The sequence below is a fragment of the Gouania willdenowi genome, chromosome 18 (assembly GCF_900634775.1).
Source record: "Gouania willdenowi chromosome 18, fGouWil2.1, whole genome shotgun sequence".
NCBI classification, from domain to species: Eukaryota; Metazoa; Chordata; class Actinopteri; order Blenniiformes; family Gobiesocidae; genus Gouania; species Gouania willdenowi.
The window spans coordinates 24,326,160-24,348,327 of record NC_041061.1 but is presented as its reverse complement, the minus strand read 5'-3'; the positions used below and the strand labels follow the sequence as shown (position 1 = coordinate 24,348,327).

Sequence of the window (22,168 nt, the reverse complement as noted above, 5' to 3'; positions counted from 1 at the left end):
GTCCCTGACATCCCACCTTCAAACACAACCTCATTTGGCCATCCATGAAAAAGCTACTGCTCCTCCCACTTTTATATAGCAAATTAGCAATCCATACTTCCTACGGGCACTGCACTAGTAATGAAAGAGCATTAGCATCCTACCCAAAAAGAACAAAAGCTATAATGAGATGGGTTTAAGAACAGCATGGTGACAGAGACATGTCTATATCTGTACATCTTCAACAACATCCTGGAGCGTACATTGTCCATTTATGGCATTGGCTGATGTTGCATGATGATCAGTTGTAATATGCACCTCAAAGATTCTCATGGAATTTGGATTTGATACAAGTTTTAAAAAATTTAATTGATTTATTAAATAAATGTATACAAGTTCAAATGGTCCACCAAACTGACTTACAGTTATTATGGCAGTTCACAACTACAGCTGAATCATCAGTTTACACCTCAGAAAGATTTGGATCCCATTCAATTGTATTGTCTGCATCTGCACCAAAAGCGTTGAGAATACAGGTTATTTCATTACTTTAAGAACTAACCTACTACTAAGAATAAAAATGTGTTTCCACCATAATGGCTATCACTATCGTTTTATTGCAAATTATTGCGAAATAATGCAATAATTAATTTTCTCGTGATGTCCCCTGGCGGGCTACGTTTTATCTAGGAGCCTTTGAAACAATAAAATCGCATTTAGCAGACCTGCATATGTGCATATAATATTTTGTTATGAGCTTCAGCATCCTCTGACACTGCCGCTGCCTTTGTAACGCGGGGGTCTCTGGGAAATGTAGTCTTGAGTGAAAAGAAGAAGAAAAAAAAAGATTTTAAACAGTTGAATACTTGTCTTAACATTTTTTTTCACAATATACTCCTGATATATAACTAGGTCATTGCGTTACATCGAGAATAAAAATAAAAATAGTAAACGCAAAAGCAGTCTGTTTTGATTTACGTCTTCTACGTCATATTCGTGCGACACCTGACGCACATGTGTGTCGCTGCTCGTGCTGAACCTCTCTGCTTTTTAATTAGTTTGTAACCTGTATCATTTGTAACTCTGTCAGTATGGAAACCACAGAGTCACATGGTGATAGTTTAGGATTAGAGGTTTTAATTCCAGAAGCCGGGAAGGAGGCGCCATGCTGTCCTCACGGTACGTGTTTTTACCACATGGTTATTTTTTACCCTACTCAGCAGCTCTATGCAGAGCTCTGTTGGAAAATTCTAGTTTTTAGCAATATATTGCGTTTGGTTTAAATATAGTTAAAAAAAAAAAACAAAAAAAAAAACAATTTAATATGAATATGTGATTTAGTTTTACAAATGCGGCATATAAGTATAACGAAAATTAGTGTGTATTTCAGTTCAAAGTCTGAAAAAACGAGTTTTATTGTGCGTGTGTGGCACGCACTATGTGAAATAATTTGACACATTAAACCACAGCATTCTTTTATCCAAATTAACCGGTCATAATCTCTGAGCAGGTGCATTAAATGGGTTAAATCATACTTGAATGATAGAAAACACTGCACAGGAATCAAGAGCACTATGTCCTCTTATCTCAATCAGGGTTCCACAAGGTTCCATCTTAGGGCCCCTCTTGTTCAATGTTACTGTTAATAATAATGACCTTCCGGCTTCCGTAGGTCTGCCCGGAAGTAATCACCCAGATGTACTCAGACGATGCAGTTACTGTATATATGTCATGTCTGACATTAATGTGAATAAAATTGTCAACATGTATTTCCCTGTAAGGAATAGTTTAACTTTTAAAGGTAGATAAATTGCAAATTTTGGTCTGTTATTATTTAGGTGTCGAGTTGAACAGAATACTGTTGTTTAAAAAGCATATATCTAAAATGATTAACACTGTATAATTTAATTTGTATCAGTTCATATTTAATGGGCACCGAATGAGTACAGACGCAGCTAAAAGTTTTATGCATTCAATTATATTTTCACATTTACTTATTGTATTACCACCTGGTCACTGTCAGCAAGTTCAGCAATGCAACCTTTTAGATGAATGTAGCACTTAGTGGCAGTTTTAAGTGAATCAGATGTGTAACTATTAATCATTAATGAATGGATAATGTAATGTTGTATTTTGTCTATTGTGGAGGAGCTTTCTCCTCTGGTGATTGGCTGTTGTCACTTTGCTTCTGCCCAAGGATGGAAATGAGCATGTAGCTCTCTGTAGTCTGTGCTATACTTATGTTGTCCTTTGCTTCTAGGTCCAACCCTGCTGTTTGAGAAGCTCAGCAAAGGAGGAGAAGCACCTCGCAGGTTCTACGCCTGCTCTGCCTGTCGGGACAGAAAGGACTGCAACTTCTTCCAGTGGGAAGATGAGAAGGTTTTTTTCTCTCCTTGTTCATCCATTCTGTTGTTATGAGTCACGACTAGGGCTGAACAATTTTGGAAAATAATATAATTGCGATTTTTTTTTTTTCCTCAATATTGCAATTGCAATTTAATTTGCAATGTTTTTTTTTTTTTTTTTCAAGGTCCTCTTCTCATGTATTTTTCAATAAATCAATGTAATGTGTTCTAATAAACAATATGATATGTATTATACATAAATTGTTCTTTCGTTTAGGCTAGGCTTATGTCAATATATAGGAAAATGAAGCATGAATCAATATTAAAGACAGTTTATTTATAACTTAAATACATTCACCACAACGTAACAAAATTCTACCAAACAGAATTAAAAACTAAAGTGCAGGAAAAATAAGGAGAACAAACAAGTGCTTAAACAAATAGCACATTTTAAGGTAAATCATTCCCAATACAAAACACTAAACAAAATATTCTGTGGTGTGATTCGCAAAACTATATCCATAGACTTTAGCCATGACTGTACACTGACCCAAAACTTAGCCACATGTGGACAAAAATAAAACAGATTAATCAGCCACTGCTTGTTGCAGAAAAACTTAATATTGACACTAAACAAACATTTAGCAAATATCATATCTCGACACACCCACTCTTGAATATGCATAACTAGGATGCAAATCAGCCTGTTTGTGTAGAGTTGCTTAGAAAGTGACTTTTCAGAGGCTAAAACTCTGGAAAACAGGCGAGTTTGGGAAAATAAACCTCAAATACTATGTTTTTGAGGTTTTTAGAACAAATGGAGATGGGTGAAAAATAGCATGACATGGGACCTTTAAAGAACAACCTCCCATTTATTAAATTCCATGTTCGTTCCTGTTGTGTGCCAAAAAAATTGTCATGGTAAGCTTCCAACTTTTAAATTAACACAAATTAACTGTCAAAATTGATCATGCCTTTATAATGATGCTGATCTTTAATCTTTTTTTTAAATGTCTTGTAAATGTGAGAAATATCACAGCAGGACATGAAGGAGATTTACATTTTAGACATAAATCTGGGTATTTCTGAGAGTGACACTCATTTCATACAATTTAAGTGTATCTGTCAATTGTTCTTAATGCAGCATTGTGTTTGACCTGCTTTGTTTGGAAGGTGTCAGAAGAAAGACTGAAGGCCAGAAAGTCTGAGAACCAGTTAAAGCGAGTTGGTTTCACACAGCAGCAGCAGTGTAACAGGTGAGTAACTCTCAGGTTCAACCTCCTGGTATATGCACGCGTTAACGCAACATGTATCACATTAATGGAGAAATGCATGACTATCATACAGGACACACAAGTGTTTGGAACAATTTAGGGCAGGGATGGACAACTTTTAATCACAGTGGGGGCCACAAAACTGTGATTGCCTGAGCAGAGGACCACAATCAGCGTTTAGAATAATGACCAATCAGAGCATTAATGCAGGAAAGAACAACGAGTTTTGTAGTCATTGGCTCATCAATTCTGGCGTGAGCGTACACTACGATCAGATTTCATGTCAGGTCTGAGCTCGTTTATGCAAATCTGTGTGCGGATTATCGGCTTAGCACAGCAAAATTTGACTGTGTCTGAAAATAAAGAATTAAACAAACCTCAGCTGTCATTGAAGCATAAGCAGACACACATTCAGAACAAATTAAAACAGATTATTGAAACAAATTAAACAAAATGAAATGATTAAAAAAATAAACCACACACACATTGTTACTGCTACCACTTTTTTGGATTTCCTTTCGTGGGATACAGTATAAACCTGCTGGTAAACTCTGCTACCGAGCAGGAGCGCAGAGGTTCACCCAGTGCGCATTCTTTGCTTTGAGAATGAGGTCCTGTTTCCTCCATACAGCACGTCACTGGGAGCTATACGAAGGAACTAGGACCTCATTCATGCTTTTGAATGTAAATAGTTCCGTAAACTTTTACAAATGTGATGCAGTAATTGGTAGAGGTGGGAGGAAAAAATCTATTCTTAGATGCATCGAGATTCGGAGGTGGACGATTCTGAATCGATTCTTTAATTTCCTGTAATCAAAAATCTAAATTTTAGCGGACGTTTAAAAGTCTGAACAAAAAGGCAGCGGAACTGTGGCGTGAAGGACGTTTCCAGAGGGACACTTTAAAGAGAGCACCACAACAAGGATGCATGGACTTGCGGGAGTTAAGACTAGCCCCGTGCAGCTTAAAATCTGATGTTTCTTTAATGTCCACAGCGGAAATGAACTGGACAAGAGCCACGCTGTAATGTAAGCTCTGTTACACAAAATGTAAGTATTTTGGGAACACAACAAACATGAGAAGCCCTATAGCACGCTAACCAGAGAATAATCGAACAAGTCACAACAAAGTTTACACCCTCTTCGGAAAAGGTGAAGTGGATTAACAAGTCGATTTTAACATTTATTGATAAGGATTTACGTCCTTACTCGGTTGTGGAAAACCAGGGCTTTCGTGCGCTGCTGCATACTTTGGAGCCGAGATATACCATGTCTTCTTGACGGTACGTTACTGATACGTTCATCCAGAAGCTTTACAACCAACCAAAACAGAAGTCATAGCATCGCTGCAGAAAGCGGGTAGGATAGCAGTGACATGTGATGCGTGGAGAGACTCAAGGTAGGAAATAGAAAGGGTGCGGAAGAATAGATTATTTTACAGTGAAGTTGTATTAAGTTGTGCTTATTATGTTGTGTAATCAACCCAGTATGGTGACAAGTGTGAAGCTTAGCTATAAAGTTGGTGGCTGTGGACAGGGGGAATGAGTGAGTGATAGTACCTAAAGCAGGTATTTGGGATTAACGTGTCTAAAGTTAAACCAAACGTGCACTCAGATTCACAGCCGTTTTTACGCAAGGTTAATGAATGAAGGCCATTTTGTGTATTTTTGTTGTCATTTTGTGTATTTTAGTCGTTTTTTTTTTTTTTTTTTTTTGGTATTAGCTGGTAATTCTGCGCTTTAACATTGTGGGCCTCACAAGATTATGCGGCCCTCGGTTTAATTTCTAAAGAAGTTGCTAAATATCAAAAAGTAGAAAGAAGTGTAACAAAACAACTATGAGGTTTGTAAGTCTCTGGAATGTATTCTCACACACAGAAACACATGAATGTTGAGTAAAAGTTGAAATAGTATCGACAGAACAAGCATGAGATCAGCTGTTTGTGTGACTGGGTCAATGTGGCGTTATAATAGAAATCATAAATGCTGACTGCGGGTGGTTCTTTTCATTTGTGGCCCTCAGGTTTGTAAAGTTTGCATCCCTTGCTGTGCACGAGAAGCGGTTCTGTCAGGACTGTCAGCTGCTGCTGCTTCCTGCAGAACACGGCGCTCACTCCGCCCACAGCTGCGCGGCAGTCAGCACAGCCCAGCTGAGGAGGCCCAGCACGCTGCTGCGCCCGCTGGAGAACAAGAAGAGCTACGCCCAGTACCTGTTCACTGAACGCAGCGCACACTTCTTGCTGGACACCGTCACTGCTCTGGGATACAACATGGTGCTGTGTGTGGGCACGCCCAGGTAAGACAGTGTTCATCATGAGAGTAATAAGTAATTCATTATTTACATGCTCTGACACCTGGTATTGAGTCATAAACCATTTGATTAGTAGAAGACCGCCTCTACCGTTTATTAGTACATCTCAAAATGTAATGGTTTTTACTGATTTGTGTTCTGTAGCGTTGTGCTATCATCAGTCATTGTTGGTTTCAGACTGCACGAGTTCATCAAGCTGCGAAATCTGGAGGAGAAACAACCTTTGATAAAGAGTCTGCTGCTGGACATAGACTACAGGTAGGAGGCCAGTGCTGTAACAGGAAACCAGTTACAGAGAATAGTCTGAGTCTGTGCATGTTCATAGTGATGATAAGATGGTGATGGTTCTGCTGTAATTGTTGCATTCTTTGTTGGTCTTTTTTTTTTTTTTTTTTTGGCCAAAAATACTTGAATTTTCAGACCTGTTTTGTATGCTGCAATTAATGTGTAAACCAAAGGAAATAAGTGAATATTAACAGGAAATAACAAAGAAATAACAAATATTGAGAAAATACCTACTGCATTCAAGTATCTTATATCACTGAAGATTTCTTGAAATCCACTTTTATTTGAACATTAGAAAGAAACTCTTCACATTAATTAGAAAAAGAATAACACACGAACAAACTTATTTAAACCTAAACCTCAACATTTTGGCTGGATTACTATTATGGTCAGGGTTCTCACCAGGAACTGCAAAATTATGAAATGTAAAACCCTCTAAAACACAATTTCCTGCATTTTGAGGGTCAAATTTTGTAAAGTAAAGCGAAAGTTTTTATTTATTTATTTATTTTTTAAATCTTTGTTACAGCCTTACTTTAAAGCCAAACATTTGTTTCAATTTTAGTTTTGGTATTATGTGGGACCCACATTAATATTGGACAACTCAAACATTTTATATTTTTCTATTGTTTTATTTAGTTGATTGTTTTTGTTTGGATTCTAACTGTACTGATTAAAAAAACAACAGAAAACATCACAGCATAGGGGATCTGAATCACAGCGCTTGAGAGAACCCTGATGTAAAAGGATTACTATTGTCTCATTGCATCATCAGTAAGGAAGAATGGAAATTAAAAAAGCCTTGAATATGGGCGGGGCTCCTGTAGCAGTTTAGACACGCCCAGTCTATACTATAGATTATACTATAAGAACAATCAATGCTATGCTAACTAGCTACTCAATACTCACTATTTCTCTTTATTCACAATTCTCTCAATCCAACAACTCACCACTGATTGCAGAGACGACGGGTGCTAGTTTTCATAGGAGGGGCGGGGCCAACAATGGTGGTTCTTGACTTGAGAAGCCACAAAAATCTCACAAACCACCATTCTCAACAAATATCAAAATTCAATAGTAATAGCAGAGCTTCAACTAAGGGTGTAAGAAAAAATCGATTTGGCGATATATTGCAATATTTGCGCATATGAATAGCACGTAAACGCCGGTCACTAGGTCAGACCTCGTTAAACTACTCAATGCATTTTAACTTGGAAGTTGATTGCACTTTTTCACAAAACATACTGGGCACATTTAGAGATGTGGTTCCTTTTTTTTATAAAAAGAATTTAAAAAACGCAACAGAATCAGAATCTATTGTAGAAGCAAAATTTATACTTTTTTAAAAAATATAATTTAAAAATATAAATTTGTTAAACATACCACTTGTGTTTTATATTTATAGCATAGCGTGCCTGTTAGTTCCTTTTTTTCAGAGGCAAACCCTTAAAATAACACCTTTATTAACAGAGGTGTAGAGAACAATATCAAAATGTATAAAACAAATTATGTGGATTTGTGCACATTTTAAAAACAACTTCAGCTGACCAAAGTGCTGTACAGTTTTTTTATTATTATTACAATTACCTAGCAATTATTTATTTATTTATTATTGACAGATGTGAATTGATCAGATACATAATATATAAACCGTTGCCACTACTAGCACGCACATACACGCTGTAATGATGGCCTTCTGAGGACTGTCCCTTTAAGGGAGCCATGGTAACGTGTGGTCAGAGTTGAGTCAGACATGCCTACTTCCTGATTTGAAGTGGACGGAGTTTTGTTACTTTTCTGTTATCGCCCCGTCTGAAACGACATATAAGCAGTGTTTAAGCTTCCCCTGCATACAATAAATGTGCAATGTGACGTAACGAGTTGTTTTGAGTCCTGTTTATAACGTTATTGACCCGCGGAGACCTCTGGATCTTTACAGCGCGCACACTCCCGCACACAGTGTTTTACTGAGCATTATGCCTGTCATAGACTTTCTTATTATGGAGACCATGTCCTTAACAATATGGTAGGCTTCTGCCTTGGTAATCTCGCCCCACTTTCATAAGGCAACAGCACGAGTCATTGAAGCTTTCAGCTGGTTTGTTTCAGCTGTGATCAGAGGGGCAGAGTGACAGAGGGGCGGGGCAAGATTGAGAGAGACAGAGGAGAAAAAGGCATACTGGAGGCTCTACTGAAGAAACTTTTAATGTTACGTGAATTATATCAATATTACGATATAGTCCTATGCTATATCTCCTAGATAAATATATCGATATTTATTAAAAATTTGATATATCGCCCAGCCTTAATTCATGGCAATGTACACCCCTAGTTTCAACCCATAGAGGGCAGTCACGCCTACGTTTTACAACAAAATGCACCAAATAATAATAATGCATTGGATTTTATATAGCGCTTTATCAGAGACACTCAAAGCGCTTTACATTGATGTGCATTATTCTTTCACTCCACAATTAGTGGTGGTAAGCTACTATTGTAGCCACAGCTGCCCTGGGGCAGACTAACAGGAGTGAGGCTGCCATCAGTCCCTCCGACCATCATCAGCACTCACTCACACACCACATTCATACTCAGCAATGTCGGTGATGTGTCTTGCCCAAGGACACAACAACAACCTCTAACCTTTCGGTTATTGGACTACCCACTCTACCACTGAGCCGTACTTTGAAGTGTTTTTGGGGTTTTGTTACTCTTTAATGTTAAAATGTTTTTTCAAAGTCTTAACTGCAGTTTAAGTGGGAGAAAAATCTGTTTTCCCTGTTGACCAGTATCAGCAGTACAAATCATATCGGGCCGCATCTGTGTGTTCGCTGCTTAGTTCTTTCTTCGATACACTGATGTCATTGACTCTGGTAATTGTGCAGTTCCCTTGAATTCCTTGCGGTTGCGTGTATCCATCATGGAGAGTTGAGTTGACAGAACTCTATGTGGTTTGGCCAGATCTGTTTCTCTGGTGGTTTCAGGAAGCACACAGCAGGGTACAAGGGCTCCATGAACTGGTGATGTACTCTGTCAAACACCGGCATCACAGCCGCCGAGAACTTCTGCAGGACCAACATGCTATCTGCATCGTAAAACGTCAGCTGACCCTTCTCATAGTTCACAAACACGCCCACTCGTCCCAGCAGGCCGGACGCCATACCCTGGCAGGCCACGTGCCGATCGTTGTGCCACGCTGACAGATTCCCATCACGGAGCTCGACACACCAAGAGTTTCTGTTACGGCCAAGTTTGGCACCTTTGTCTCGGCCTTTGCGTTCCATGCGGGCATAGGCCACGCCCACAGCCCAGGAGGAGCAGCAGCTAACGTCCACTTCCCAGTAACTCTGGCCCATGGTGACTGGGCGGGAGCCAAGAGCACAGCACACTTTATCGAACTGCAGAGGGGACTCGGCTATCGAAGAAGCTGAACTGGAAAAGGACAAGCCCCGCCCCTCTGAGGTCACCGTGATCTGATTATGGCAAGTTTGCTTGTCAATCAGAATAGAGGCAAAATCTGGAATGAAAAGAGAGATGTAAGAGTTTGTCTTAGCCACCATAGTCATTCCTATAGTTCAGGGGTGTCAAACTCAAGAGCTGTGGGTCTAGTTTGGCCCACAGGAAGATTTTGCTCAAAGTGAAAGTTACATTAAAAACATTAGTCCTAAAGTGTCACTCATTTTATCTTGGGGTGGTTACACTTCACCCTGCTTAGGAGCTGCCCCTGACCCGAATATGACAACCGGCAGGAGATTGATGGATGCTACAAGATAAATGTAGAAATGGTTGGCGAGTACATGGAGGAGACGTCTTGAGTGGCCTTTGGACAGATTTTCACTACATAGCTTCACGCATATTTTTTTTCCTGCATTCTCAAAGTACTATTAGACCAGATACCTGTTTTTTGAAGTATGTATTGGGTGTTTGGTGGTGCTCTATAGTCACAGGGATACAAGCACACCTTTCCCTCCACAACCCACTGCATTGCTTCCTGTTTGTGCTACTTTACTACACTAGCATTCCAAGTTTTGACATAGCTGAAGTTATCCATTAAAGGAGTACCTGATAACATAATGTGCAAACAGTAATTGTCCTAAATCAGGGGTCTGCAACCTGCGGCTCTAGAGCCTCATCTGGCTCTTTGACTCTTTTCCAATGGCTCCCTATAGCTTAAAAAAAATAAAATAATGAATTGTTATTTCTGACAGAGGGTATTGATGAATAATGACATGAACTTCAAACAAAATTATGATAAAATAGAACAATTTGTTAACCTAAACATAAATCACATTGTACAATAACTCTACCAGCTTCCTACTTCACCTCCTTGCACCTGTGGCTAACCTTAAGTTTTAAGTCCCTAGTAAGATAACTAACAAAAAGATTGTTTTGGAAAAAAGAGATTGTATTTATGCTGGGAAAGATTTATTTAACTGCCAACATGCAGGCTTAATATGCATGCTTAATATGTTGCAAGAAATTAGCATTTTAGCATGTGTCAGACGACATGATCGTGTTATCAAATTCAAGTAATTTTTTGTAGCCCTTCAAATCCATTAACTCGTAAAATTATTAGATATTGTTTTAACTATATAATTGTATAAACTGTATTTTTTTTAAATTGTGAAAATATTTATTCGGCTCTGGGAGGATTTCAATCCAGGTGAGATTAGACAAAATGGCTCATTTGAGAATAAAGGTTGCAGACCCCTGCCCTAAACCAAACATGTAGATTACACACTGGTTTAAGAAAGCACTGTGTTCTCCAACAGACAACCTTATTTTTTGCATTATTGCTGCATTGGTTTAACCTTTGCCTATGACCCAACAATTTTTGGGCCCAACATTCTCACTTTGCCCAATGTGACCCACTATTGTACTAATTATATTGGGGTGCCATTCTTGGTACATTTACTGTGACTGTGAACTTGAGAAAGCAGCCGCTCTAAGGGCCTTCCTTCAGAATGCTCTACGTACCCAGCAATAGGGTCTTCCTCTGCAGCTGGGCCTTCAAGGTTTTGGAGATGGAGGACAGTGTTTTCAGCAGTTTTTCAAATCTCTCCTTATTCAGCTTGATTTCCTGCTCGGACTCGTGTGGCTTCTTTGGACTGGGTTGGGGATTCATCAGATTAAAAAGCTGTACAGGCTCTGAAAACTTGGCCCTTTACAATGAAGAGTCTTACCTTATATTCTCACAGTTCACCTTTAGAAAAGACAAAACATAAAGGACGCGTTTAGGCCTTACATGTTGAATGGCACTTATCAAATGTTAGTGGATCCAACCTTCTGCTCTACTGCTGATTGAGGGCTGTTCTTCAAGTTTCTGTCGATGCAGGTGATGCTTTTGCAGACTTGGTCCTGGTGCTGCTCCCAGTCTTTCAGAACGTGGTCTAGCTTTGTCCTGGTCAGCCTCAGGTCTAGCTCCAGAGATTCCAAGACCTGACACTCATCCTGTTTTAGAACCGAATGCATGTTCTCGAAATGCTCTCGAGCTTGCTGCTTCATCATCTCTGTGCTTCTCTGCAGACAGGAACCATAGCTAGCATAAGAACATTGCTGTGGGGTCATTAGCAAGTGTGGTCCTAGAGTTTGTTTAAATGCACTGACCGAAAGGTCGGCTTTACGCTTCTTCAGTGACCGAATGTGGGCCCCTGTCCTTGACTTCTCCACCTGCAGCTCCTCCAGCTTTTGACGGAGCTGCTCCTAGAAAGGAAAGCACTTTGCAATTCCAGGATTGATTGCTTACATTTGAATCAGTCTGTCAGTAACACAGATCATGTTCTTAGCTTAGCACCCATAGACAATGTGAGCTGGTCCATGTGATCCCATCCAAAGGCTGAACCTGCTGGATTTTCTTTATTTTCTTTGTATTTTTAGGACCCATTTATTGAAAACAAGTGTGAGAACCTGTTGAATGATGTCGGCTCAGTTGTTTAAGTTTGTTTTGGGTATTTTTAGGTTTGGCTACCCATAGCATGAGTAGAATACTGTTCTGTCTACTTTTTAAGCCAACGGTACCAACATTCCGAATGAGAATAGACAGATGTGGCTTGAACAAATCAGATTTAAGTAGGTTGGCACATACCATAACTCCTGGATTAGAAATCGCTACTTTTGTTATTTGCTTTGGAAAAAAAATGTAAAAGGTTGAAATTCCTGCTCGAAAGTTCATTTTGATCTCCATTGTAAACAGTATTTATTTCTATTTTCATGAAAGTTTTCTGCATTGCATTGTGGGATGTGGAGTCCCGTAGACAGATGCATAGAAGAGTTTTTACTTCATTCTTATCATGATTTCTTGTGTCTCTTTGCCAGACAAGGTGGACACTGATTGGATTAGCTCCATTTTTGTTCTAGTTTGTTCCCAGTATTCCTCATGATATCAGCTCACTCCTTTAAAATTCAATTTCGGCTGGAATCGGATCTTTCCATGTAAGCCCCAGAATAACATCGGTCATTGTTTTGCCGAAACTTTCAGTCTGTGAAAACATCAGAAATGTGTTGGGAAGTTACATTGGCAGAGTTTTGGGGGGATATACAATAAATCACGGTAAGAATGAAGTCAAAACACTTATGCATCCATTCAGATATCCCACAATGCAACATGCAAAACCTTTCTGAAATCTCCACTGTTCACAGTGGAGATCTAAATAGACTTTCGAGCAGCAATTCAACTTTTTACAACTTATTTCAAGCAATCTTTGATTTATTGTTCTTTGGTTGAAAATGTTTTGTCCCAAGCAGCTTTTAATTCATCAGAATAAATGAAACAAAAACTTGAGCCAACTCTGCTAGAAGTCAAATATAGCCACAGATGTATTTTAAGTGTTTTTTGGTAATGTTTGGATCATATTATCACCTCACACAAAATGTTTACAACCCCATTGGTAGGTTTACCTGAGTGGGCGGGGCAGCTTTCGGCACTCCCCTCTGCAGTTTGGGTGATCGTGGAAAAGGTTGAACCACCCTTTGGTCGGTTGAGTCCAGCGGTGTGAAGCTCAGCCCGTCCTGCAGTAAACTCTGCATTCCTGTAGAGAGGACTCCAGGATCTGATTGGAGCTCTGCTGATCCTCCATTACCCTGAAATAATCTGTCCTTTTCTGCCATTCTTTAAACCTGAGTGGCACGAGAAACAAACATCAAACATTGATGAACTCAAATCCTGCACTAAGCTATATCTCATAGAATGTCTGGTGCTCGTTTTCAGCTGCTTAATCCTGTAAAGCCTGAATCATTCAATCATTGACAGAAAATTCCAATGTTTTAAAACTAGAGCCTTTGTTGGTCCCTATGAACAACCAAAAACAGAAAAGAATTCAGATTTAAATTTCCATTTGAGTTTTAATTTGTATCATATTTGACACATTTGGTCTCAATGCTTTAATATTGTTTGTTTTTTATTAACAAAAACCATAATGTCTACAAATTGGTAATGACATACTATTATTTTGATGCAACAGTGAGATATCCACCAATGGAACTGGCACAGTGAAGTCTATAATAAAACATTTCACTTCTTTTTCCTGATTTTGTGGATCACAAACTTTTTATTTGCATTGTTGTGAAAACAGTTCCTGTCCTTGTTCAAATAGAGATTTACTCAGCATTTCTCACATCACACATGGGAAAAGTGGCCTGCACAGTGCTCACATCTGTCATTTATTTAGTTTACATGAAAGATAAAATGTACTTTTTTGTTGCTCGATGATATGTAAAATGCAGGAAATGCAATTAAATGACAATTGACTGATTTAGAGTTACATGACCCCATAGATCCACAGCACCATTTTTAACATGGTTTTACTAAAACAGAGATTATGAAATGTAAACTAATATCACACTGTATCAACCCAGCAACTCTTCCTATGAATGTTTCTGTGAGAATTTGGATGTTTTTCTTATCTTAATTTTTTCCAAAATTGGAAAATGTTTTCCTCTAAAACCACCTGTGCTTCTTTCCTCATAAATGACAAGCTAGTAAAGTTGCTGGAAAGGCCTCTGCTAAACTAATCACTGCCCCATGGTGGTGTATCCTTGTATTGCATGTATATAATCGTATACATTGGTTTTTTTAAGGAAAAAAAATCACACTGATCATCTACAGAGTTCCAAAAAGAATGTATCAAATATGATACATTTGGCGCTATAGGCCTAATTTACCGTCATGTTTACTGTTTGATCCACTTTAGAGCGAACTGCCTGATCTCCTGTTCTGACTCCTCCTGTCTTTGTTTAAAGCAGCCCCAGCTGAACTAAAATCTATTCTTTAAGTAAGTTCTTACCTGTGCTGTGTCTCTGCTGAGTGTCAGTGAAGAATGTGCAGCCTGTGAGGGTGTGTTCCTATGTGACAAGCTTTAGCCTGCTGCACACACACATGACCGTAACCTGGATACTCCACCTCAGGCTTCACTCTGTTTGCTAATCGTGTGTGCGTGTACGTGTGCGCGTTCAATAAGTCCAAACTTGCTTCTCATCACCTCCACAAATAGCTGTAAAACTGATCATGTTTGTGTTGCAGGTATGCCCAGTTCTACAAGCAGGAGGAGTTCTGTCATTACAACATGTTCAATCATCACTTCTTTAACGGAGAGGTGAGAGTTTAGTTGTGCTCCCTGCTCTGTGTGTGCGGGTAACCCACTTTCAGCTTTACACAATGATAATGTGTGTTTGATCAGAGCTCCAGTGCTGTGCTGCAGGCCTTCCTCACCGAGTCCCAGGAGGAGCGAGTGGTGATGGTGGCCGACCCTCCGTTTGGGGGCCTGGTGAAGCCTCTGGCCCACAGCTTCACTCTGATGTCACAGACATGGAGGAAGCTGCAGAGCCCTGGTCAGTCTCACACTGAGATGTTATTACTTATAGGTCAAGGGCATCACAATCCTCCATCAGGGTCAAAGTGCAGAGAGAACTTTATAGTTGGGGCCTAAATATTCCACTCAGATTACTGTAATAATGTTGCTTTTCATGGGAATTTTAATTTTAAATAACTGTATCCCATCCAAACATGAATTATTACCATCCATTTAAAATAATACAACTTTTTTTTTCAAAGTTGGAAACTTTCCATGAGAATAAATAGGGAATTTTCCAAATTATAGTTGGGAAATATATATTTTACCATATTCTAAAATATCACCACTGCTTTTTTAAAAGTTACTCCCAATTTCCCGTTAATTCCAATAAATAATTTTAAGTTTATGTGGAAATTTACTGGAAATGCTCCGCCCCTTTGTAACCCTGTGAATGTGATCATCGTGTTTGTGCAGCTTTGAGCTGATTGCGTAATCTTTGAGCGCTCCTTATTCTGACCAATCTGCTATGCTTTAATGAACTACTTTGTGTGTTTTTTTTTTTTGTAAACCAGCTGATTTCTAATTACAGTCAGCATTCTTTGTTTATGTTCAGCCAAACTTTTGAATTGAGGTGTGCGATCAAAGCATTTATCAAGGCTTGTGTGTGTGTGTGCGTGTGCAGACAGTGATGCTGACATGCCCATGATTTGGATATTCCCTTATTTCTTTGAGCCTCGCATCCTGGAGTGTTTCCCCTCGTTTGCCATGTTGGACTACCAGGTACATCCGTTAACAATCACTTACTGCTTTCACTGTGCTGACAGGACATCTTTGACACCTTTTGTTAAGTAGAGGTTTCTTTTATTTAAACAAGTTTTTTCAGGACATTTTTATCTCCCGTCCTGCTTCGACTGTCAACTGCCAGTCTTTGAGATTAATTTTGTCTTCTTTTTGAACAGCATTATGTTTACAACAGGAGTGCACACACTTTCTTGGCTCGTCAGCTACTTTTTACCACTGACAGCTCTTCACGATCTCCTGTGTTTTGGGGTGTTAATTGTAAATAATTAGATAATAATTACACTATTACAATTATTATTATTACTATTACATTATTCAAGAATTATTCAATATTTGTATGATATTAAGGCATGGCACATTTATTTGTACACCGCATTTCATACACAAAGCAACTCAATGTGCTTTACATGATTTAAAAAGTGCATCAGAAAACATCCAACATTTTTAAAAAATCAATAAAAACAGTAAATCAGCAGGAAAAACATAAAAAATCTCCCTCTCAGTCATAAGCAGTAGAGAAAAAGAAACGCCTTTAACTTGGATTTAAAACTGTTTTAAAGAGTTGACTTCAGCTCTGCTGCAGTTTGTTCCACTTCTTTGTTTTAAAATGCAAAATAATATTGAAACAGTAACATTTACAGTTAACACTGAGTTTGATTAAAATATATATAAAAAATATGCAATGAAGAAAACAATTTTGAAAAGGCAGCTGATCACTTCATCAAAGACCCACAATAATAATAATAAGAGTGTTTCAGTGTTTGTAGCTCACTTTGTTCTTTAGAAGAACTTCAATAGCTTCCAATTTATTTATAAAACACATTTGTGCTCTACAATAAAATGTAAAATATATACAATAAATACAACATGGAACATTAAAAAACAATATTTGTTAAAAATACCCACACACACGTAGGTTGTCTGAAGATGCTGATAATAAATGTACCTGGACAGGTCGATGTGATTGGCTTTAGGGCTGGAGGAGGGTCTTCTTCAACTTATAATTAGAGGTTGGAAAATAACACATTGCTGTGCTAGCGCCCCCTCAAACTGAGGTCAAAAGCTGAATTGTTAGGTTTCATTTCTGGTATATGTGACCGTGCTGCTCTCATTCATTTGAGGCCTTGAGGCCCATGTACGCGATCGACGTATTGTGCACCCCAACATACTGTTCAAAAAGAAGAAACAATGGCCCTTATTTACCAACCTTGCATGAAAATGGGTGCAAATCTGAGTGCACATTATGTATTTTATGACTGGAGTTCTGCCAGTCTTCATCAGAGACTGGCAGATGAAACAGTCGAGACATGTTGGGAGATAAAAATTTCCTGACAAACCTTGTCTTAATAAACGAATCCTCAACAAAATTAATCTCGCTGCAACTTTGACACCTTCTGAGTGCTTTCTGGGTATAAAAAGCTTCAAGACAAACTGTAACCCAAATCAATTCAACACTTACACCAATAAATGGTGCCAGCTTTAAATGCAGCCTATGGTGACTTTCTCTTTGTCCTGTAGACGCTACAGGACTGTTGACATGTGATAGCTGCTATGTGTTCTTCTGTGAGCAGGTGGACTATGACAACCATCCTTTGTATAAACATGGGAAAACAGGCAGGAAGCAGTCACCTGTCCGACTCTTCACCAACATTTCAGCCAAAGACTTCATCCTGCCCAAAGACGAGGGTTACAGGTACCAACTGGCTTTAAACCACAATTCATTCTGAGGATCAAAGATTCATACATTAAACAAAGTTTTGTAGAGAAATTGGAGATATTGTTACTTAACTCATGGGCGTGTTAGAGATGGAGACAACGTATAAAATAAATCAGAAAAACAAAACAACCACACTGTTTATTTTGATTTGGTTTTAAAACGGAATAAACAAAGAATGAAGGGTACACGGATTCCTAATGCTGTATAAACACAGCCACAAAAACAAAGTTAGCTCGCTAACATACCTTATGAAGTGGGTCAGTCAAACAAAAAAACACACCGTTTATTTGTTATTTTCCTCAATAAGTGTGGAAGGGAGATGGAGAGTTAAAGGGTACAGCTTTTCTCAGAAACTGTTTAAGATAGAATAACCAACTTTGAAATGAGAAATGCGCAATTATTTTTTCCGGAGTTATTGCCCTTGTTGTGTTTTTTGGACTCTGTTTGAGGTTTCTTCAAGGGTGACGGCTTTTATTAGAAATCGTTTAAGATACGATAACCAAATTAGGTGTGTGGCTTCAGGGTATCAATACCTTGATGGAGTTCGAAAATGAGTTGTTGCCCTTGTTCTGTTTTTCTTTACTATGTTCGAGATATCTTCAAAGGGGGACAGTTTTTCTTAGAAACCATTTCAGATAGTTAGTAATTTTATAATCTGATGTGATAATATGTTATGTTTACATCTAAGTTCTTAGATTTAGGACATTTAGGAAAAAGTTGTGAGTTATAAGGACAACCAATCTGGTGGGAGATGTTGATGACTGTTTTCTTGAACAACCAAAGAACAAAGGGTACACGGATTGTTGAAGCAGTCCTTGAGGTGTGAAGTAACGTTTGGCATTCTGTGTTTGTTCCTGCAGATTGTGCTCAGTGTGTGAGAGATATGTTTGGTCCCTGAACAAACACTGCAATAAATGCAACCTCTGCCCGTCCAAGGTAAACACGCTGTGCTTCATACTTGGACACATTAAAAACTGGTCAGTTCTGACACTTTTTCATTAAAGAAACGTTATTTTTCAGGACGGTCGTGAATGGAAACACTGTTCATTGTGTGAGAAATGCGTGAAGCCCTGTAGGTGGTTTTCTTTGAGCAGCTGATTTTATTTTGTGTTTCTCTTGATAACTGCATGTGTTTGTGGGCTCAGCCTGGAAGCACTGCACTACCTGTGAGCGCTGCTGCCTCCCTGAACACCCGTGTAGCCAAAGTGACGAGACGCCGGGCTGCTTCACCTGTGGTAGCCTTAAGCACAAACGTAGAGCGTGTCCTTTAAGGACCCAGAGGTACACACACACACACACACACACACACCTATGTCCCCTCCTGCTTCACTGTTCAACTGTGCTCCATCCGCTTAGAGCTGGACAATATATCGACATTCAAGATTTATCAAGTTTTCTATTTTGGCGATATAGAAAATTACAATATCGCCTTTGTCGATATACACATATATATATATATATATATATATATATATATATATATATATATATATATAATGATGGTCCATTGTTCTATGAATCTGGGATAACCACATTTATTTATTTATTTATCTGAATAATATCCTCTGGTATAGTATTATTTGTGCCATAGTATTTCGTTATCTAAAAGATGTAAATCTTTGTTTTAATCTGAAATAAAAAGGATCAAAAAGTGGTGAAATTGGATTTTAAAAACCACAGAAATTGGTTAAAAGTTCAGAATCAGAAATGTTTTAATGGCCAAGTACAGTTTTTAGGACAGTACAAGGAATTTGTCTTGGTAGTCGGTGCATGAAACAAAAAACAAAGAAACAGCCCAGCAACAATAATAATAATGATAAATATAAAGGATGAGGGATAAATAAAGGATAGATAGAGAATAAAGGCTAAATATATATATATATATATATATATACAGTGCAGCAGGTAATGTCTTCATGGAGGTGGTGATCGGTGGGAGGGGGTTCAGTGGGTGACTGGGGGTGTGTTCATGTGGATGGTGGCAGAGGGAAAGAAGCTGTTTTTGTGTCTGGAGGTTCTGGTCCTGATGGACTGAAACCTCCTTCCAGAAGGGAGAGATTGAAACAGTTTATGACCGGGGTGGGAGGGGTCGGCCACAATCTTTCCTGCACGCCTCAGAATCCTGGAGGCGTACAGGTCCTGGAGGGAGGGTAGATTGCAGCCGATGACCTTCTCTGCAGAGTGGATGATACGCTGCAGTCTGGCCTTGTCCTTGGCCGTAGCTGCAGCGTACCAGATGGTGATGGAGGAGCAGAGGATGGACTGGATGATGGAGCTGTAGAAGTTCACTATCATCTTTGTTGGCAGACTGAACTTCTTCAGCTGACGCAGAAAGTTCATCCTCTACTGAGCTTTTTTGATAAGGGAGCTGATGTTCAGCTCCCACTTGAGGTCCTGGGTGATGATGGTCCCCAGGAAGCAGAAGTACTCCACAGAGCTCACTGTAGAGTCTCCCAGGGTGAGGGGGGTGAGGGGGGCTGGGTTCTTCCTGAAGTCTGCTATCATCTCCACTGTCTTTAAAGCATTGAGCTCCAGGTTGTTCTGGCTGCACCAGGACACCAGCCGGTCTGTCTCCCACCTGTAGTCAGACTCGTCTCCATCAGAGATGAGACCGATGATGGTCGTGTCGTCTACAAACTTCAGGAGTTTAACTGACTGGTGAGAGGAGGTGCAGCTGTTGGTGTACAGGGAGAAGTCTGTGATCCACCTTCAGGTGGAGTCTGGCACGTTCAGCTGGGAAAGCTTGTCCTGAAGGAGAGCTGGGATTATAGTGTTGAAAGCAGAGCTGAAGTCCACAAACAGGATCCTGGCGTAGGAGCCTGGGGAGTCCAGGTGCTGGAGGATGAAGTGGAGAGCCAGGTTTACAGCATCGTCTACAGACCTGTTGGATCTATAGGCAAACTGCAGGGGGTCCAGGTGGGGGTCGGTGATGTCCTTGATGTGGGAGAGCATGAGCAAGTTGCAAATTAGAGTGGCCAAAAATGGACAGAAAAAGTGGTAAAAAGGTCAATGTTGGCTTTAAAGTGGCAGAAATGCAGGGGGGGAGCGGAGGGGGGGGTAATGTAATATGAAAAGAAGGAACAATTAGTTTAAACTGGTTCATGTTTTGATCAGAAATAACAATGGTTTAAAAGTGACCAAAATTGTGTTAAGTTGTAAATTAGAGTGGCCAAAAAGTGGCAGAAAAAAGTAGAAAGAATTTGTTTAATCTTGCAAATAATGACAAATCATGAATATGGTTAAATTGGCAAAAAAATAAGCATTAAAAATGGTGAAAAGAGGTTAAAAGAATGACAGTAATGGGTCAACATGTGTGACATTAGGTGTAAAAAGTGGTGGATAGGGTTTAAAAGTGCTGAAAATGTCTTGAAGGTGTAATAAAATGTGCAGAAAAGGCATTGAGATTTGATGGAGAACTGGCAGAAATTGGAGTAATGTAGCAAAAATGCGTTAAAAGGATCAAAAATATGACAAGAAAAAGTGATTAAAACAGGTTAAAATATGGCAGGTTCGGTGGAGTTGCAGAAAAAGGGTAAAATAAGCAAAGATGGGCTCAAATTAATAAAAAAATTATATATATATTCTTAGTTTCTTGAAGGCATATGGCAATCCCCTCCCAGTGTGTTGCAACCCCAAATGGGGTCCTGACCCCACGGTTGAGAACTACTGCCCCAAACAAGCCTCACTCTCACTTCTCCTTTATTGGAGAAAACGCCTAAAGTGGCACATTTTGTGCAGCTGTTTGTTAATAAATGTGTCTGTGTGGTATTTAACCCTGAATTGTCTTTCTGCTCAGACTTCATTTGAATAAAAACCATCCAGATTTATATCGTACATCGAAGTTTTGAGAACAAATATTGAGATATGAGTTTTGGTGCATATCACCCAGCCCTACATCAGCTCATGTTTCCATGTTTCACTCAGCAGTCGCCAGCTCAGAGCCAAGCCTGGGATGAGGAAGACTCCCAGTCCAGCTGTGTTGAAGCAGAAAACCAAGAGGAAGTCTGGTGCTGCTCGCAGAGCAAAGAAAGCAGCAGCAGCACAATCTCACTGAACTCACTGTTTGAATAGTTTGTGTAATAAAACTAAAACGTTGTCACTGATGATCAGACTCAGAGATTTCATTCACCATTAATGTACACAAGTCACGCAAATGGTTTGATGCTCCACGGCCCAGATTTTCAAAAATGATAAACTCAGATTCTGGATAACGGGTTGGATCAAATCTGAAAAATGGGTTTTTCAAAAGAAAAAATGGATTACGTAATCGGATTAGATCATCTAATCCAATCTTGGTTTTGATCCATATAAAAAAAAAAAAATAGGATTAAACTGATCCAAACAGAAGGGAGGATTCAGTGTGGATTTCAGGCCCAAAATGTATTGAAACTTTAAAAGTGTATGAAATAATACCATATTTGGATCATGCAGAATAGCCTACCACAGAGGTGAGCAACCTTTACCACAGCGTGGCCACAAATACATATTGTCTTATCATTTTCAATATTCATGTCAGCATTTAGAATAATGACGTGAGCATTAATACAGGGAAGAACCATTTATTGTTCTGGTTTTGTTTATTTTTCTCTCATGTTGCACTTTCTGTTGTTAGTGCATTTTTACTGTTTCTTTGTGTTTTTTTCAAGTCATTTTGCATATTTTCATCTCA

General features: G+C 39.1%; 2 protein-coding genes across 3 annotated transcripts; one reads left to right on the top strand and one right to left on the bottom strand.

Moving 5' to 3' along the window:
• The first annotated feature begins 987 nt into the window (after positions 1-987).
• zcchc4 (zinc finger, CCHC domain containing 4) lies at positions 988-21,603 on the top strand. Of its 2 annotated transcripts, none has more exons than XM_028474789.1 (13): positions 988-1,158; positions 2,240-2,358; positions 3,498-3,580; positions 5,620-5,892; positions 6,085-6,165; positions 14,711-14,783; positions 14,868-15,018; positions 15,664-15,761; positions 17,354-17,475; positions 18,360-18,435; positions 18,520-18,571; positions 18,645-18,780; positions 21,427-21,603. In XM_028474789.1, exons 1-13 carry the CDS (start codon positions 1,071-1,073, stop codon positions 21,551-21,553), a joined length of 1,479 nt encoding a protein of 492 aa, XP_028330590.1. In that variant the 5' UTR covers positions 988-1,070; the 3' UTR covers positions 21,554-21,603. The 2 variants fall into 2 exon arrangements, with proteins under 2 accessions (XP_028330590.1, XP_028330589.1); XM_028474788.1 differs by having other exon boundaries at positions 21,424-21,603.
• Positions 8,594-14,606, bottom strand: LOC114480556 (E3 ubiquitin-protein ligase TRIM62). The gene is made up of 7 exons (XM_028474790.1): positions 14,475-14,606; positions 13,090-13,308; positions 11,800-11,895; positions 11,476-11,712; positions 11,376-11,395; positions 11,170-11,300; positions 8,594-9,709 (listed from the first exon to the last, which is right to left on the bottom strand). The coding sequence occupies exons 2-7, from the start codon at positions 13,297-13,299 to the stop codon at positions 9,111-9,113; spliced, it is 1,293 nt and encodes a 430-aa protein (XP_028330591.1). The 5' UTR covers positions 13,300-13,308; positions 14,475-14,606; the 3' UTR covers positions 8,594-9,110.
• Positions 21,604-22,168: the final 565 nt, after the last annotated feature.